The sequence below is a fragment of the Sitophilus oryzae genome, unplaced genomic scaffold (assembly GCF_002938485.1).
Source record: "Sitophilus oryzae breed Bouriz unplaced genomic scaffold, Soryzae_2.0 scaffold_863_pilon_pilon, whole genome shotgun sequence".
Lineage (NCBI taxonomy): Eukaryota > Metazoa > Arthropoda > Insecta > Coleoptera > Curculionidae > Sitophilus > Sitophilus oryzae.
Window position 1 is genome coordinate 1,130,302 of NW_022147487.1, and position 21,268 is coordinate 1,151,569.

A 21,268-nucleotide genomic window follows, 5' to 3' on the forward strand; every position below is an offset into this window, starting at 1 on the left:
TTGTAAAAAATAAATAAAACAAGATCTAGATAAAATTGTTACGTATTATTTAATTTTATGAATATTTATATCAATAAATGATATAAATACATTATTTATTGAATACTAGATGTATATACAAGGTGGTCTACTTATATTCTGTCAAAAATGGTTTATTCTGATAGATAACCATAGCATGGATTTGTTTTCTTCTTTTTACAGCATTTAAATAATAGTTATTTTTTATACAAGACGATAAAATGGTATTTTACGAAAAGTTATTACATTTCAAAACAGTTAAAACACATGTAGGTGGCGCCCCCTATAAATAGAAGTCATATTGACATCAAAATCAAATTTCTCATGCCAAAAAACTCCCAAACATCAATTTTCATTCAAATATTGAGGTTATTTCATAAATTATTTGGAAAAAAATCGAAATAAAAATAAAACTTCTACGCCCTGTATCTTCGAAACTAAGTATTTTCGGACATACATTTATAGAAACTTTTTTACTTATTTTTGTCTGCAGAATATGCTGCCCAAGTTTCCGGAATACAGTTCGGACCACCCTGTATACAGTTGGCTAAAAAAATCAAGGAAGTAGGGCTAATCAAACATTTTCAACGTGACAAAAAAATTTCCGTTGCATTTCAACAGAAGCTGTTTATCAGGCGGATGAAACTGCCATTTGAATTTTGGAAACACGGCGGAGTTTCTGCCAGTAGAAGGATAGATGGCGCTGCGTAGAAATTTCATCTAAAGTCCCTAGATATTCATCTAGGGACTTTAATTTCATCATGATTTTATCAAGTCATCCACAGAGTATAGTTTAATTAACAATTCGTTTGATTCTCTGTGGAGTAATTGGAGTAGTTGGAGTAGTTGAAAAATATAAATATTTATATAAAATGTTGATAATTTTACAGCGATGTGCTTTGTTACCCTATGAATAAACATTGATATGAAGTTGCTTTCGCCAGAAACAATTATAATTAAATAATTTAATAAAAATTTAATTTCTAAGTGACCCGGATCAGTTAGATCAGTAAAATAAATTGAAAAATAAACGTCATTCCATATCTGGCAATGTCTGTCAGTTTCTGTGAAGTGGAAGTGAATTGTGATTTGTTTTTATGGGAATATTTACGGATTTTTGCGAATTTAGAGTATTTTGGACGATAGGATTGTGAAATTTAAAAGCCAAGTAGTTTCATATATAAGATTAATTAATCCCTGTGATAATTTTTATGAAATTTCTCATAATCAAAACAAATTCTTTCAACAAAATGGCTGTCTCAGAAATTTGGAAGATCATTAATTTTAAAGTTTTATTTAAGTGTATTTATATCGAATCAAGAATTTGTATAACATATTAAAAGCTTAATTTTAAAGGTTGTGCAGTAATTTATGTAAGTGTACGCTTTTAGATAAATATTAAATATACAAATTTGCAAAGACAAACAAGTAATTTTAAAAAGATCATTTATTTATTTAAACGAGTATAATCATTAATCATTAGGTTGAAAATATATTTGTATTTACTTATTTATATATTTTCTATACCCTTGTATTATTTATAAGCCCTATATGTCCTGTTTTATTTGAAAAAAAAATGCTTCGAGTCATCGAGAATAGATTTAATAACAATTTTGTCCCTTGGCTTTGTGTATTATATAATGTGAATTGTAAGATGTTTCTATTTGAATAGGTCATTAAAGTTGAGATTAAAGTTATACCAAATTATATTCACGGTAACTATATGTCTTTTATATAATGAATTATTTATTTATAATTTATAACCTTTTTTATAATTACTTAAACTGATTGTATAAATTCTGATAACTTTTATATATACTTGTATAGTGTTGAATGTGTTATTATGTAATTTTAACAATGTTATAATAAAATAATAAAGTTACAGATTTTTCGTGTTTTATTCTAATTTCAGGGATAATTTCAACCTAGATTATTAATTTATTTGTATCAAAATACATTACTTTTATTTTGTAAAATGTTTTGTTACAAATAAATTCATAATCTAGATTGAAATTACCAAATATAAGTAAAAAACTTATGAACTGGCAGTAAAGGTCCATTTAAAAATATGGCGCGAACTTTTAGTTCTGCCAGTAGCCCGCTTGGATCGCGTCGAGCGCGTGTTTCCAGGCTTTAACATATGAGTTTTCATTTCTTTCAGTTAGTTATTCTATGCTGTTTATTCACAACAAGTATAACAGTAAACAAATAGCAAAAAATCATTTTTTTTCAATATTACCCACAATTTTTTTTTAATAAAAACACTTACCTAGCAAAAAACGCCGCAGCTGCACTGGCCTGCGCCGAGTTACCCCCCACACCTCCGTTCACCACCCCGTACACATACTTTGTTTCCGCGTAAACACCAAAAACTCCACTTTTACCACCGTCCTTCACACCCGCCGCTGCATACACCACGTCCTGTCTATGATGGTGATGAAAAGCCACCCTCGATCCATCACCACCCTTCACCCCGTATCGACCACCACCCTGTATCACCTGATGCTGATGATTATTCTTAACAACCACCTGTTGCTGTTGTTGATTGTATTGTTTTCTTTGAGCGTTCACCCCCGGAAGTTTAGTCCTGAAATTTTTCACCTCCATACCAGTGTTATTTTTCGACGATGTCGTTATTGTTGTGGTGGTTACGGAACCGGCAGCGTAACTTTTACTCCTTTTCTTAGTTCCGTTGTGCTCGGAAGAGGTTGCGGTAGGCACTGAAGCCTGAGGATGGAGCCGCGTGGTGCAGGAACGTGGTTGTTGGGGGTCCCCCCCTCCTGCCGATGCGGGGACGGGGCTCCAGTCGTGGCAGCGGCCGCAGGATGAAGAACGGGGAGTGTGTAATGGGAGGGGGGTAGGTGGGGTTGTGTTATGGTGGTTTTGGTGGTTGATGTTGTGGCCGCTCCGGTCGAAGGGGGACGGGGGGACGTAGTCAGTTTTTTTGATGTGGTCTAGGTCGACCTGAAACAAAATAAAGAAGGGTTATAATAAAGTTTCCATGAAGATCAGTTTTTCAGGGTTCTGTACCCAAAGGGTAAAAACGGGAACCCTATTACTAAGACTTCGCTATCCGTCCGTCCGTCCGTCTGTCACAAAGGTCTATCTTATGAACCGTTATAGCTAGACAGTTGAAATTTTCACAGATAATGTATCTATGTTGCCGCTATAAGAACAAATATTAAAAACAGGATTAAATAAATGTTTATAAATAAAAATGTACTTTCACTAAACATTATCTTTTAAGTAAGAATTTTACATAGAATCTTTCAAGTCCTCGGTGGACGCGTGGTTAAAGCGTTAGGACTTTACGCTGCTATGACGTTGGAAATATCAATTTTTCAAAAGCCTTGCTATAACTGTTTTCACTATGCTTCCTATATCATATCTACATCTCTAATACAGAGTGTTCCAGAAATAAGTGCAGATATTTTAACTGGTAGTACATTTCGACCCCAGAATCAAGCTTAGTTTATTTTCGCGAAAAAAAATTTTTGACATTTTTTAGTTAAAAAACATTATTTCTTGATAATATGGCAACATAGGTAGTATATTAAATTTACAAGAAAGACACCGCAGAAAAGATCCCGTGGTTGTCAAAATTCAAGCAAAAAATCATTTTTTTTGGAAATTTTCAAACTAAAATAACTCGATTATTTTGGACTTATTTAAAAAAACAGTAAAGAGAAAATATGTTTTTTTTTATCGAGATCTACCACCCCTTAAAATATCTGTACTTATTTCTGGGACCACCCTGTATATTTGAAACATATCTACAGGGTGGTCCGAACTGTATTCCGGAAACTTCGGCAGGATATTCTGCAGATAAAATATGTAAAAAAATGTATGTTCTAAAATAATTAGTTTCGGAGATACAGGGTGTAGAAGTTTCATTTTTATTTCGATTTTTTCCAAATAATTTCTGAAGTAACGTCAGTATTTGGATGAAAATTGGTGTCTGAAAGTTTTTCGACATGAAAAATTTGATTTTGATGTCAATATGACTCCTACTTGTAAGGGGCGCCACCTACATATTTTTAACTGGTTTGAAGAACCATTACTCGTAGCGATTTTTACCAAGAGACCTTTTTTACGTAGAAAACGTAGTAAATGTATATTTTCTTTACTCAGTAGTTTTATACAGGTACGGACAAAAACTTATTACTATTTAAAACAGTTATAACGCATGTAGGTGGCGCCCCTTACAAATAGGAGTCATATTGACATCAAAATCAAACTTCTCATGTCAAAAAACTACCAGACACCAATTTTCATCCAAATATTGACGTTACTTCAGAAATTATTTGGAAAAAATCGAAATAAAAATGAAATTTCTACACCCTGTATCTCCGAAACTAAGCATTTTAGGACAAACATTTATTCGAATTTTTTTACTTATTTTTATCTGCAGAAAATGCTGCCAAAGTTTCCGGAATACAGTTCGGACCACCCTGTATAGTCCAACGAAGTAATTTGAGTTAAACCACAAACTAATGTTAAACTAAGTATAGAAGTAATGCAAAAACCTCTCTTACTTATTGACTTCCAATTATAACCTAAACACGTTGATTATTATCATTCTCGCCCTACCAATTTTTTTCCATCATATCCCTTTTTCCATTAACTTGAAAACAATATTATCTCGCTGACACAAAACCAATAACGCAACGCAATTAAACAATTCTATTTCATTTTATTTTAATACCCCCGAAATTTTAATAGATTTCAGTCCAATAAATATCTCCCTTGGATAAATATACTCGTATCCTATATTTGTCCTTTTTTTGAAATGGTTTATATTATGTGTTGTATATTTGTTTAAAAAAGGGACAAAAGGTTGGTAGAATAATATTAATTAATGTTAGGAAAACATGTTGAGTTTTCACTAATTATTATGAGTTTGATATACAGGGTGGTCCGAGGGGTGTCTCACTATTGGAATTACATGTACATTTTCTTGGCAGTCGCTGGCAGTCATTGGCAGTCTTATGGCAGTCGCCTATAATAATTACATGGCAGTCATAGGCAGTCTTCTCATAGTCACTGGCAGTCGCTTAGAAGTGGAAGGATATTTTGACAGTACGTGTACATTTTTTACCCAAGTGAGACACCCCTCGGGGTGGTCCGAACTGTATTCAGGAAACTTCGGCAGCATATTCTGTAGATAAACATAACTAGTTATATAACTAAATTCGTATAAATATATGTCCTAAAATGCTTCGTTTCGGAGATACAGGGTGTAGAAGTTTATTTTTATTTCGATTTTTTCCAAATAATTTCTGAAATCACATCAAAATTTAGATAAAAATTGGTGTGTGGGAGTTTTTTGCCAAGAGAAATTTGATTTTGATGTCAATATGATTCCTACTTGTATGGGACGACACACAGTGGATCGACGCAATGCAATTTGCTGGACATTCAGCAATTATGCAAAATTTCTAACCTAAGACATTTTTTTGAATAAATCTGTTCTAAAATCTTCAAATTTGTTAAAAATAGTCATAACTTTATTATAGATAACTTACTGAATAGTGCAGGGGTATTTTTGCAGGGGTATTTGAATATATATTTTATTTGAATTTCCGTATTAAATTGACTATTACAAATTAAACTGCATAATTTCATACTTATTCCAAAACTTAATGAACTTTTTATCATATTTTTATTCTATATGAATTATGACCTTGCGATTTGTCCAGTTCTTTAATACCAACATGTATTCAATAACAATAATTCCTTAATTATTGTATAGTGTATCACAAAAAATTAAATTTTAAACAAAATTTTCCATAGCCATCTTTGCTGCAAGCGGCGGCAATAAAACTTTGTATTCATAAGTTTAGCATAAAATAGAGAAGTCATACCCGCCAACAAATAATCGGGACTCGGTGGGACTTTTTGATAATTACGAAAGAAAGATGCAAACTATAATAAATTCCGCTGAAAAATGTATATTTTCATGGAGAATAGAGTTAAATAAACACCCAAAATTTCTTTTAAATTATTCGTTAAAATATGGGCTAAAACTCTTGTATGGGGCACATGAATTAAGTCATTTATTTAATCCATAATTTGCTCTATAAACGTCCCACATATTAAATATCTTTAACAAGAAACGCATATATTGTATACCATAATATATAGCTTTGGGTGAATTTTTCAATAAAATTCGATTTTAGTTGATTAAATTACGGCCTTCTGAATATGTATTTGAAGAAATTTGTATTAAAAGTTTAAATACGATTTTAAGTGTTATGTCCAGCATCAAACATACGATCGTTCTACTGTGCGACACTTACATATTTTTAAGTGGTTTGAAAAGTAATAACTTTTCGTCCGTACCTGTATAAGAGACATTTTTTATGTAAAAATGACGGAAATGTATATTTTTTACACTCAGTAGTTTTATACAGGTACGAACAAAAAGTTATTACTCTTCAAAACAGTTAAAATGCATGTAGGTGGCGCCCCCTAAAAATAGGAGTCATATTGATATCAATACCAAATTTCTCATGTCAAAAAACTTCCAGAGACCAATTTCCATCCAAATATTGACGTTACTTTAGAAATTATTTGGAAAAAATCGAAATAAAAATGAAACTTCTACATCCTGTATCTCCGAAACTAAGTAATTTAGGACATACATTTAGACGAACTTTTTTACTTATTTTTATCTGCACAATACACTGCTGAAGTGTCGCAAATACAGTTTGGACCACCCCGTATATTGGCCAACATTATTGTTCTTCCATCATTTTATAACTTAGTAAAAATATGACATTCGTTATAATTATATTGTAAATTCCAGACCACAAGTTCTATTATTGTTTAATCTAATCTGTTAACGTTTTTTTTTCATAGCAGCTGTTAAAATTGCCTTATATCTATCAAAAATAGTAGATAAAATAGTACTTTAACCACAAGGGTAGATTAAATGATACTTTAACAGCGAGGATAGGTTAAAAACTTTATTTCTTCTCGTTTTTACGTTTTTTAATTGCTTCCATTTTTGAAAATTTTTGTATTCCTTTTCACAAGTTATTCGGGATTTAAATGGAAGTATATCTCCTGAATATCTGTTGGTAATTTACTTATTTCGTTTTGAGCAATTTCTGACTCCAATTCAATCAGCAATCGACACGAAAGAGAATTAAAAAATATTGACTTAAAACTGACAACTAAAGAGACAGCTTTATTTATTTGTCAAATTACATAGATACCAACGCCAACCCAGCACAATATTTTTTCTACCCTTATTAAATTCCTTGAAATAATAATTTCTGAATATTTTTTAAAACGTAACTGGCTATGGAAAAAAAATATTGTTTTATACACGACGATAAAATTGCACTATCGTTTCCCAAAATTTATTCATTTCATTAATCTTTTCGACGATAAAATACCATTTTATCGTCTTGTATAAAAATAACGTTCTTTAAGTGTACAAATACGAATTAAAATTGCAAAAGGCACTTTGAAATTTAAATCCAGAAACCTCTATGACAAATCGTGTCGATTAACAAAGAAAAAAATGATACAGCCTGATTTCTAGTCCATCTATTAATTTGATCCTATGATTTCCATTGTGTTCTGTTCTGTTGCATATTAATAATACATTCCCAGCAATGGCAGTACTGTTTGAATGCCAAATGGGCACACAGCCGTGCTTATCGTCCTTCGCGAAAACTGGCAGACGCTGTGGCCAACATTAGCATATAATAAGTCCATAAAATCTATCAACGCGTCCTTTCTATGTGTTTGAATAACGATGTAGTGTTGATAAAGGCGTTGATATATCGTACGATCAAGAATTTTTATAACTAGCCTTCATTACAAGAAGAATAATACCGTATGATAAAAAAACGGCGTCGCAGATAGCTGATATCACACAGATAGACGTCATTTACTAAAAATTGACATAAAAATCATCACTCATTAGCATATTTGGAAAAAGCTTCTTTTATGAACAATTTGGTACCACAAATTTTGTAGTTCGAGTCAAATTGTCATTATGAACCGCATGTTACAATTATGTCAAATAAATCATATGCGAAAAAAAGTCAAAAGTTGACATGTGATATATCATTCAGTGTGTCATTTTCTATTGAATATAGTAAAAAAACCGAGGGTGCCATTTAAAAATCAAAAGTTGTACCCATTTCCGGTGAAACAGGACTAAAAACAATTGAATACGTCAATATATCCTAACTTGTCATATACTAACATACCAAATTTCGTTTTTTTCTGTGGTGAGCCACTTTTGAGACGCACGTGGTATAGAAACCTTTAGTATAATATTCATTCGATTCGAAAAGTGACAAATTATTTTCTCAAAGTGATAGAAAAAGTCTAAACCACAATAATTATCCATAGAGTCTATATTTCTAAACATTTAGATAATAGTACAATAAATCTAGGACCTTTAATAAGTGGCTTCTAACCTAATAAATTCAAATCAGAACCCGATGTTTTTAGTACTCTCACGCCGACAGTAGTTCATCCTGCACAAAAGGCCATAACAGTCAGTCATCCAAAGAAATAAGTAACCACAGATGTATACTAACATACGGATAATATTGATTTGTGGTCAGTTGTTGGTCCATGACCATATTAAAATGAAATACACAACCAAGAATGGACCAAATTAACCAACAATAATTTTCTAAACATTCGTAGAAAAAATAAATTTAAATATAATGGTTCTGTACATTAAATGAAAAATTTTTAATAGTTGCGGGAAATAGAACAATAGGAACATTGAATTGGAAGGAACTGAACCACAATCTCTGTTCATATTACTTTACATTTATTTGTTTTGGGATGGTTTGGTTGTGACGCTCCTTAATTATTACATCATAAGACGATACATCAGTCAATAATAAAAACAGTGGGTACATTATGTGCGCATATTTGAAAAAACTTCTTACTAACAGCTATTAAATTGAAGAATCTGAAGCACATGTTTGAAAAAGTGACATGTTTTTATTTTCAATTTGGTACATATATTCATTTTTGCAGGTTTACAGATATACAAATTTGCCTAACGAACAAAAAATTGCTTAACGTTTCGGAAAGATTATCTCTTTATGTCGTCGGAAGCAAACAAAAATCAGGGATGGAAAAAATCATGATTTTAAAAAAAAAATCAAAAAAATCAGTTTTTTTTATTTGAATCAGATTTTTTTGATTTTGATTCAAAACAATATTTAAATCGGATTTCCAAATGACTAGGGCTTATTTCCAATAATTAAAGCCCTATCCTAAATGGCGAAATCTTTATAACTCTGCTCGATATCGATAACATTAACAATTCTACGGCGCCTGTCATTTTTCCACATCGGTCACCAATATATTCCGCAAAAAAGTCGCTCGCTTCAGATCAAAAGGATTTTTCTTCCAAACATCTCAAAAATATTAACTTTTGTTATTTTAACGCCTAGGCATAAAAGTACAGCAACGTTACGCCTCAGCATAAAAGTACAAAAATATATTATTAAACTGATATGTTTTAAAAGAAACAGCATGTTCTATTCGGAGTAAAAATGTAATTTTTTGCCTCCCTGTAACGTCGGAATAATAGCTTTACGATGGTCCTTCAAAGGTACAGCATCGTCAAAAAAAGTATAATTTTTACTCCTAATAAAACAATACATTATTGTTCGGAAATAGTCTTAGCCCACGGCCACACAGAAAGCGTTTTTAGCGTTCCGCGTTTTTTGCGTCTCAAGCGCTTTTTGCGATTTTTCCTTTTAAGCGCTTTTTTCGATTCGTGAAAAGACGCGGCAGGTCTGCAGTTTCTATCAAGATGTCAATTAGTAACCTCACAAGCTCGTGGATTCCCGGCCCGTCCAACAATCAATCCTGTGAGAAAGAGATAGGCGAGATCGGCGCCCTTAGCGTTGAAGAGACGAAGATAAAAGATGCTGGGATTGAATTGTGGACGGGCCGGGGCATATATTCGGAGACAAACACAATCTACTGCTAGTGCCAGTGGTGTGTGTAAAAATAATTATTATTATTTGCCATTTATTTTACGAAATTTAGTTTATATGTGTATAGTTTTTTTTATGTTGTAGTGTTGTGATTAGTACTTGTTATAATTATAATATAATATAATAAATAATTATAATTATATAATAGAATAATAAATATTTCTAGTTGCTAATGCAATTTTAGGACATGATATATGAAACATTTTGGAGTGAAACTTCTTTACGCGCGCTGGGAGTAAAAATTGAAGGCCGTGACATACGACCTAGTGAGACGGCCCTGACACACGAGCTCGTAACGAAACGTGTTAACGGCTTAGAAATACGTAGTGATGCGACGTGTATTTGTAAGCAGTCCACGTGTTTCTCAAAAATATTGATATTTTAATACAAATTTTGTAAAAATGAATCAAATTATTACGTGTAAAAAAAAAATTGTTACACGTAAAAAACTATTTTTATTATTTTACGCGAATAAAACTGTTACACGTAAAAAACACTTTTTACGCGTATAAAACTATTTGTTACTGGTAGAAATGATCTTTGAGCTTATGAGCAAGAAAAATCACAGATCTTCCTGGGTCTGAGTAAGAACAATCTTCGGATTGTCACGGGGTTTTTAACAGGACACTGTCTCCTCAATGAACACCTCAGTAAATTGAAACTAAGAAGAAACGGCGAATGCAGATTCTGTGGGGAAGATGGGGAAACACCAGTACACCTCATCACTGAGTGCGCCGAGACGACAACCATTCGTGCCATGAATTTTGGTACGACTGATATTGGAGATGGAGAACTACCCTCTATAAAACCGTCCCAGATCCTGGCTTTTGTCAAAGCCCTGGGACTGTATGATGAGTTATGATTCAAGAAAGGGGGACACAATGGATCTGTAAGGTCGAAGTGATTAACCCCCCTCCCACTCATTCTAATTCTAATTCTACTGGTAGAAAACTATTTTTTACGCGTATAAAACTATTTTTTACGCGTATAATTTGTTACACGTAAAAAACTATTTTTTACGCGTCAAAAACTTATTGTTTCTAGTAAAAAAACTTTTGTTACGCAAAAAAAATATTTTTTTACGTGTAAAAACTATTTGTTGCACGTAAAAAAATATTCTTTTCCGCGTCAAAAACTTATAGTTTCTAGTAAAAAACCTTTTGTTACACAAAAAAAAATTTGTTACGTGTAAAAATCTATTTGTTACACGTAAAAACTATTTTTTTACGCGTAAAAACTTATTGTTTCTGGTAGAAAATCTTTCTTACACAAAAAATATTTTTTACGTGTAAAAAACTCTTTGTTGCACGTAAAAAACTATTTTTACGCGTCCAAAAACTATTTGTTTCTGTTAAAAAACCTTTTTTACGCAGAAAAAAACACTTTTTATGCATAAAAAAACTTAATATTCCTTTAATTTATTACTTTTTCAACATTTGAAACTACACTTTTTCAAACATTTCCTTCAAATTTATATTTTTCTTTTTGAGGCTATCGCTTCTTTCATTATAATTTTGGCGTTATTAAACATTACAAAATATTAACAAAAATTACTGTTTTGTATAGGTAAGTATTTTAGAACCCCGCTATATTTACTTATTTCTCTGAGACCCTTTCAAATCTGGTCCTAATATGACGCGACCGAATATGCCCTCCTCCCTATATCCATGGCATGAAATTAAAGAAACTAAGAGGATATATAGGGGGGCGTCATAATATATGGGTTTCAATTAAAATAGCTTTGGCTGTTTAATTCGAATATATTAGGTTTATTTGTCATTGGATTTTTTACCACCCGTGTTATTGTACGCGTTGTAGATGTGTAGGGGAACGTATATTTGAAGTAGGGTGTTTGTGTAGTGTATCGCTATTACAGTAAATGTAGCGCAGATGTCTTGTGAAAACATGTCAAAAATAAATACATATACGCAATAAATATGTTAATGAGTATACAGTTATACAGGCTGGTCCGAACTGTATTCCGGAAGATAAAAATGCAGATAAAAATAAGTAAAAAAGTTCGGACCACCCTGTAGAGTGAATCTTAAATCAAGTCACAGGAATTCAACTGAATTGAAAACATATTTCATTATTTTAAAAAGCTTCTGCTAATTGATTGAAAATTGCAACAGTGTCGTAAGACCTTACTTCAAACTGCTGCTTCAAAAAACGGCCTTTTTGTTAGTCCCATCGTGGCTAACGTCATATTCAAAGCCTGACTGTTTTGACAGTTCTACCGAAGTGGTCCAGAATTAGTAGTCGTAAACAAACCAATTGTTTTCATTAGTTTCGCAACAAATCTGTATTTTTTACGCGTTTCTATGCTAATAAAATTATACTAAATAATTTTGAGTGAATAGTGAACTATCTAGATCCGATTCATAACATCGTACCCGCGAAAAAAACCATACTTTCCGTAAAAAATATAGTAACACCGGCGATGCCGGCTGTGTGTCCGGGCTAGGAAAAAGTTGGGGAATTTATATAAAAACATAATTAATAGCGTTAGTGTTAGTGTATAGTGTTAAACCAACGTAAGTGACGTGTATTTTTATGTAAAACCAGTTTTCGTTTCTTTATTTTTACTTTGTGAAATAAAAAATTCCGCGACATTGTTCTGTGCCTGTGCCTTGTAGCAGCAATTATAATAAAGTCCTCAGAATCTGTCTACATTCTCTTTCCCAACAATATTAACTGTAACTAGGTCACGTCCAAAACCTACAGAACATGCTGTGCCTACAATTTTTCCAAATCAACCCTCTTATGGACCCTCTGTGCATGTTCCCATAAAGAGAAAACGTCCCGATGAAAGAAAACAAGATTTGGAAATTCAGGATAAAATAAATATTGAAAAGTATTATTATTATTATTATTATGAAATGGCAATATATTTTAAAGAAATTAAATGAATTTGTACTTTATTTCAGTATTTTATATAAAAAAATGATATCTTTATCTTTTTATTTACGATTTATGGAGATGGTTACTTGATGAACATCGAACTACAAATTACTTAATGTTAATAGTTAATTCTATCTGATCAACATTTTTTAAATATGTTATGCAAATTTTTACAGTTATTTTTAATTAAACTTTAAAATGTATTCTGCCGTTATCATATGCAATACATTTTCTTAACTTGTCGATAAACGTATAGTTTTCAAATTTTTTAATATTTGAAAATTTTTTCTCACAGGTATATTATTACTAGTTGCTAAAGGGACACGCTTTTTATTATCTAGATTTTATTTTGTTCATCTTATGCTGTAGTTTATTTCATATTAATATTCGTGCTTTAGATCTAAATTTTAATGCTATTGAATTACTTTAACGCGATAAAAAGTTAATGTTATTTTTTAATACCTTTCTGTATAATATTTTTCATATTTATATCTGGCAAAACTATCAATAAATACTATTATTTATGCAAAACCTATATGCAGTACCATATGGTACAATACAAAAGCCGGACTAGTGCGGTGACGTCACAAATCGATGTCTCTGGCCTGTCTGTCATGTTGGTCATGGTCCCATCCATAAAGGGTATGTAGAAGAAATTCGAGTTTTATGCGAAATCGCGGGAAAAAGCTAGAAGTCCATAAAAGGGTGTCCTATAAAGGTAAATCAAGCACTTTCAGGGCTGATATATAGGTCAAGTAGAAAATTATATTTTAATTTTTAATAAGCTTCAAGATAGCCAGATCCCAATTCAATTTCATTATTCATATTCGTCGGAGGGCTTCTCAAATTCTTTTTCTGCATAAATTATCATGACTTAATAGGACGGGGCGAATAAATTTAAAACGGCTGACAAACGACGGCTGCTTTCAACGTTTCCGCGCTAATAAGGATGTCGTAAACTCGATACGAATTAAAACCTTTCATGCCTTAACGAACAGCACTGAGGCGCTACGATTTTCGGTTGAGAACCAACCAGTGCTGGTAATTGAGGTTGCATGACTTTATCAAAAAAATAAAATAGTTCTCCATATATTTTCAGCTCTACTCTACGATGTAATGTTATGTCATAGTTCGAAATAAAACAGAATTTAAGCATCCAATTTTACGGTCATGCTCTATAAACAAAACATATTATTATAACCAAGCCTCATATCGAATAACATAGCATGCCTTTTAAATTAACTTTTAGTCTTGGAGTTGATGTCACATACAGGGTGACAATTTGAAAACGAACAGTATTGTAACGTTTTTAGTTCGTTACATGTCTTTTTTATATATAATATATGATATCTGGCATAGCGTCACCCGATTCCGTATCGTTCGGGCCTGATGATTTATTTGACGAATTTTTACGTTCTCTAGTCCACAACCCTGTTTTCGTTTGACACAACCCTGTTATCGCTCTGTGGAGGCGCGCGCTGTCAACATCGCTTCTGTCAACTCTCTGTGATTTAACTTCACTTTTGGTTAGACTGTTTGGCCTGTCAGACGCCATTAGTCCCAGTTTTTGAGAAATGGTGATTATTTAAATCTTGCTGTGTAATCTGAATCAGCTGCTATTTCGAAGCTACAGGTAAAGATGAGATATTATCCTTATAGATTCGATATTATTATTGAATATTTTTAGGGTAGAGTTACGGATGTCCCAACTTGTATTTGTGTTTTGCTGGCACGTTAGCGTCCCTTTTCTTTTGTCCTCCAGAATGTCACATGGAAGAAAGGACATGTTGTTTATTATTTATTGAGCCCTCGGAAGTATTTCGAGGTAGGTTTATTTTGTTTATTAGACCTTGTTTGGTTTTAAACAAGAGTTTCATATTTTTAGGATCCAAGGTACGGACTGTGTCCAAGGTACGGACTATTTCCAAGGTACGGGCAGTGCCTTATGTACAGATGTCCTGTGGACGAGTGTCCCCAGTAAGAACGATTTTTTCTTACATCTAAGTGCCACAACGTGGATGTAGCTTGAGTCCCATGCTGCTTCACTCCCATTTCTAAGCCTAGTCAGTAGCTACGGCTGTAAGGATTCATGGTGTCCTCAATCTGGCCCCTTTTGTTGTTTTGACCAACAGGATCGCCGACAGACAGTACAGAGATGCTAGACCACCTCACGCTGCTACTGTTTGAAGCAAGGTTATTGTAAAAGAACAGCTAAGTGTATATTTAAGTTCTAGTTTTACATTTAACATCTAAAATATTTTCAGTCTTAAACAGTAACGTACATTTTAAATAATATCGTACAGACTATATTTAGTGGCTACATTATTAAGAACATTTATGTCGATTCAGTAGTTACAATGTGATTTAGATTTTAGGTTTCATTATATTACGCCTTGTAATAGTATTACTTTCTATAGATATTATTATTGCGCTATATTAACAGATGAATAACGAGACATAGATTCTAGAATCTACAGGTTGCAACATATCAGATTTAACACCGCATAAAATTTAACAATTTAAATAAAGTAATGCTACTTTTCTTATATTTTCTATAACGTTACACGCATTGTGATTTTTCATAGTCTTTTCATAGAACATATTTAATATTATTTACATACATAGTTTTACTCAACAAATAACCACTATAATAACTATTAAAATTGTACAATGCTATTTACCATCAGAATTCATCATGAATAAATATAGTCATTAGTTTTAAGTAATATACAACTGTGTTTTCTTTCTCTGTACATGCCTGGCCGTTATTAATATTACCTCTACCGATGATAGTATGAAAATTTGGCGAAATACGCCAATTTACATATCAAGGGGGACAATTTTTGAGGCATTTGTTGTCGTGTTACTTTCAACCCTTTAACCCCCAGGGCACCGACCCCTAAAATTTAAATGGCAACCCCTATTTCTTTAACCATTTTTTGTGTTCCTTACAAAATTCTACATAAACTGCATTATTATTTTGTCAAAATTGTGATACTTAACCTCACAAATGAATGAAATGTATTTAATATCTAATTTTAAAACGGATTGCATTCACCGCCTCATAGAACTTCATTTAATTCCTTTATTTATTCAAAATTATTCCAAATTCCTTTATTTATTTACATTTAGGCTTCGATATCGCCACTACAAAACATAAAGTAATTTAATTTTTTTGCCGTTTTCGACAAAACAACATTCTCGTTTTGCTTATTCCTGATATTTCGAACAAATGATAAGTAGGTACTTGTTCTTCATTTTCCGACTCCTGGTGTTCATTATTTATTTCATGTTCTTCCAGAATCAGTGAAATAAGCTGTGAAAGTTAATTTCATAAACAATTTCAATAGTTTTCGATTATTAGTGTTGTTTCTTGAAATGGTTTACACTATTGCTGAACGCGTAGAAATTATTTTCATTTACGGAGCTGAAAATCGCTGCTTTGCAAGAACGGCGGCCGCATTCAACGAGAGACATCGGGAAAGAAATGTTGGACACAAGTACATTCGTGAGTTAGTAGCTAAATTTGAAGAAACAGGATCTGTTTGCGATAAGAAAAGGAATGAGCCAAGACTGCTCAATGAAGCAGCTCAGACGTCCCTTCGTAAAGTTGCAGATCAAACTGGACTGTCGCGTGAGTCAGTCAGGAAAGCTTCACAAATTTCATCCATACAAACTCAATAATTACTGAAGCATTAGGGGACGATGACCCGGACAGACGTATTGAGTTTTGCGAAATTGTGACGGACACACTGATAAAAAAGATAGACTTGAACTAAAGTCGTCATTGTTCTTAAAAAAAAAATTAGTGGCAAGAGAATTTATTTTAGCGTAAAAGAAAATATTTTGCCTGAAGAAAAACTCTCTTAACTCAAGAAAACTTGTTCTCTTGAAAAAATCGAAAATTTCTCTTGAATCTATTTTCATTCAACCAAGTGCAAGTTACTTTGTTTTAAGATAATAAAAAAAATACGCTAGGAAGTACTTCATTCAAGAAACATGGCCATTTTTCCAATAGCTAAATAGTCTTTTGATGAAAAATAATAACGACACGCAAAGACGATGACGAAGGACGGTATATACAATCAGTCGGCAGTCCGATAGGTCTCACGTCGCATTTCATAGGTCGCACATTATAGTACGCACGGGTTTTGTTGCTTGGAATTTGCATATCGTATGACATATTAGTGATCGTTATTAACATGCATTTGTCATTTTTTATGGACAAATTTTAGGATATTTGGATTCTTTAAAGGAGTTTCTAAAAAAATGGAAATTAGAGCGTTTATTTGCTATATTTGAAGGTAAGAGACATTTACCTAATGCACCTGTTTAGGTAATGCATACGTGACTATAGATAGAATAAGAATATAGGTACCGATTTTTTTATGTAAATAATTACACAAATTTTAGAATTTCAAGTCGTCGTATTAAAAAATTCAAAATGTGACCAAAACTTATAATTATAATAATTTGTTTGCTTTACTTTGATTAACCGTGATGTAACATTTTTTTGTAATTTGTAGAGTGATGAACCACCCCAAAAAATACCAAGGAGTGAAGAAGCAGAAATAACTACTATCGAGGAAAATAATATCACTTTACTTACTACAGACCTGGAAAACCTAAATTTATCAGAAAATAATATACCTTGTAATATGCCTGATTATGATGTATAGACTTCTCTTAGATCAAAATAAATTTTAGTTGAGTCAATGGTATTCGCTATTGGTTTAATAAAAGAGTCTCTTTAATCAAGAAATGTCCCTTTTCAATCAAGAATTTTTGCATGAATCAAAGAGACTATTGTTCTTGTAACAAGAACTTCTTTGCATATTAATTTTGGGTCAAGAGTGAAATACTTTGGACAGATAGATTCTTCTATTCTCTAAAGTAGTTCTTTAAAGCTTATGAAAAGATAGTTAATGTTTTGGGCAAAGAAACGTCGTTCTTGGCCCTATTGAAAAGCGCCAATCTTTTGGGTCAAAGTCATATTCATTTCGACTGAGAGATCCTTTTTTTCAGTGCAAGATTATTACTCAGCCCAGGTTAATAAAGAATATCTGTTTCAGCGACGAATGCACTTTTTACTTAAATGGCAAGGTCAACAAACAAAACTGTCTTTATTGGAGCGACATCAATCCTCACATTATTAGAGAGGGACATACGCAATACCCTCAAAAAATAAATGTCTGGACAGGTATATTAGGCAATAGTATCATCGGTCCTCTCTTCATTAATGAAAATATAAATGGTGAAAAAAAAATTTTAATGGTTTTAGGTGCCCTCAAAAATTGTCCCCCTTGATATGTAAATTGACGTGTTTTGCCAAATTTTCATACTATCGTCGGTAGAGGCAATATTAAATACTGTTCGTTTTCAAATTGTCACCCTGTATATTTTATGATACCTATTCTTTCTTCAGAATTCTTCAGAATCTATCTGTAATTTTTTGAAAAATGCCCCAAAACAAAGCCGTTCTTTTAAATATTAAATTTGTATTTTAATTAAAATGCATTTTAATTAATGTAGTTCATTACCTACCCCTATTATTTTGAACAACGCACTTTTTGTTTTAACTTTCAATTTATATTTAAATAAAATACTTTATTTGAATGTTTCTATTTCAGTAAATAAAAAAAAACACGTCAACAGCAAATGTCCTCAAAGAGAGAATTAACAATAAATCTCCCTCTATATTAAACCGACATCGGAAACAATAACAACAAAATAAAAATGTTATTAACACGCACAGACATGGTAAATCCATATCAAATTGGAAACCTATCGGCAAATTATATACAGAATGGTCAAGTTATTTTTATCAGGACATTAACAGATTATTAAAAACTTTTTTAAAGAACATAAATGTAATTTACATACATAATGTACAATATTTTTCCATATCAATTGTTAAAATTACCTTATATCTATCAAAAATAGTAGATAAAATAGTACTTTAACCGCATGGGTAGATTAAATGAGAGTTTAACAGCGAAGATAGGTTAAAAAATTTATTTCTTCTCGCACGTTTTTAATTGCTTCCATTTTTGAACATTTTTGTATTCCTTTTCATAAGTAATTCGGGATTTAAATGAAAGTAGTTTGGATATGGCGTTTGTCGCCTCAGCCTGAATATCTGTTCGTAATTTACTTATTTCGTTTTGAGCCATTTCTGGCTCCAATTCAATCAGCAATCGACACGAAAAAGAATTAAAAAATATTGACTCAAAACTGACAACTAAAGAGATAGCTTTATTTATTTGTCAAATTACATAGAAACCAACGCCAACCCAGCACAATATTTTTTCTACTCGTAATAAATTCCTTGTTGTACACAAGTACACACGAAAGGTAACCTACACTCTGGCAGTGTAAGAAGTAGGTAGAAGATGAAAGCATAGTTATCTATTTTTTGAAAACAATTTAAGACAATAATTGACGAACTATTTTTCGAAAACAATTTTTTGTATGCTAAATAGCAACGTGATCTAAAAATCATTCATTTCATAATAATAAAATAATACTGTGGATCACCCGATATACAAAATTTGCCTAAAAGCTTGGTACTGGATTTTGGGGACGCGTTTGATTAACCAAATCAGCGACAGCGAAGCGCCATGCCACGTCCATCAATAATAATAATCGATTGATATTTTAATTAATTCCGTTTTTCCTTTTCGAGCGATGCAAAATGCCGGAAAACGTTTTCCAGTAATTAAAAACAACATGGGAAATTTATGGAGGGTGTTGAAAAACAAAAGCGCGCGGAAAACATTAACAGAGAGACTGAAAAAAAAATGGGGAAATGAGGAACGATCTGTAAATTGGAGGGATGTAATTTCTCAAATTGTATCAACTTATCATTGATTAATATCCTAATGGTTGTTTTTTTTCAGTAAGTTTTTAATCTGTTTTTTTTTAAGATAATAAATAAAACATATGTATATGTAAAATTGGCAAAAACATGATCTTGAATAAGCATTGATAAAATCATGCCCGAATTTTCTTCAACAGGAGTTATTCGTTTTTTCAAACCCGCTACTTCAAGCATATCAAAACGTTTAATAAGTTCATTGTCACTAGGTTCCTTAATATATTTTTCTCTTGCATACTTAACTTTTGCTATGATTTCATTATATTGCAAAAAATGAAAAACAAGTATTATTACATTCTTGCGAGTGTTTAGTTTGGCTTAATTTTTCACAGAAAATCTCTTCCATAGGGAAAATACCGCACACCCAAGTAGCATTTGGACGTTATCTAAAGTCGGGTATACGTCGCGTTCAATAAACCCGACGTCGGGTACCAACGTCGGCTCGACCGCCTGACGACCCTTATTTGCACCTAAATGGGGAATACAGATTCGGGTCGCCTCGACGTCGGTATCTGACCTAATAGGGAATGTAATTCTACCAATTACCAACGTCATATTACGTTGGATTTTAGTCACTTAAAATTCGTCGCTAAGCACTTACGTTGCGTTTGGTTTCATATTCGCTACCAAGAATACATAAAAACCTAACCAAACTACCTAATTACAAATGGATTCATAATCACTCCTCGAATATAACTATAAGTGCCTATCTAATTTCATATTATAATAATTCTGAATCATTAATCCAGACATCAGTTTTGTCAACGGAAGTCACTTTCTTGATATATCTGATTAAAATACTCCGGAAAACAACGGGCGCCATCAAAATTAGGTAGATTTATGAAATAAAAATATCTATAAAAAAGTAACTCGCAAAATATTTTTTTAATTTTCTAGCTGGTTTAATCATAAAACTGTACTGTGGTTCCCACCAAACTCAACCTTATCAATATTATTCTACTAGAAATCGAAATGTGAATATAAATTTTAAAAACAAAAAATGATTTTAAAATGGCTGACAATCGGATACGTGTTAAGAAAGGCGGATTTCTGTGTCCGACTTAATATGAACTACCAACATTAGTCGTCTCACACGACCGAAGTCATCAAACCGGACGACCGGCAATCGTATTATGACGTATATAATTCCAACGTACGCCACGTAACCTCACTTTGCGTTTTGCGTATCAGTGATTAGTGGATTTGTGCAACTATATTTTAGTTTTTGTTTTCTCGTTAAAAAAAATGGGCAGCCACTTTTTTAAGCCTAACCTCACATGTCGGAGGAGGATGGGGTCTGCTGGTATCCCAAGCTAAAAAATGAAATTAAGATGCACCAGTGTAATGCAGCATCTCTTCCGGATAAAAAGCATTTACGGGTGGAGGCAAGACATCACTACTACTATTATTATTTTGCAAAAACCTCGACCTCTTTCTGTAAAATGTAGATGAATGTCTAAATGCCTTTTTAGTGTTTTTT

At 32.3% G+C, this 21,268-nt stretch overlaps 1 protein-coding gene across 1 annotated transcript in view; it reads right to left on the reverse strand.

Annotated features, from left to right (window-relative positions):
* LOC115890336 (kinesin-like protein GA13060) overlaps positions 1-21,268 on the reverse strand; it is a gene marked incomplete in the record, with an annotated part of 701,789 nt that overhangs the window by 405,479 nt on the left and 275,042 nt on the right. Inside the window, 1 exon segment of the mRNA XM_030910529.1 lies at positions 2,288-2,982. Coding sequence (XP_030766389.1) covers positions 2,288-2,982 — 695 coding nt within the window.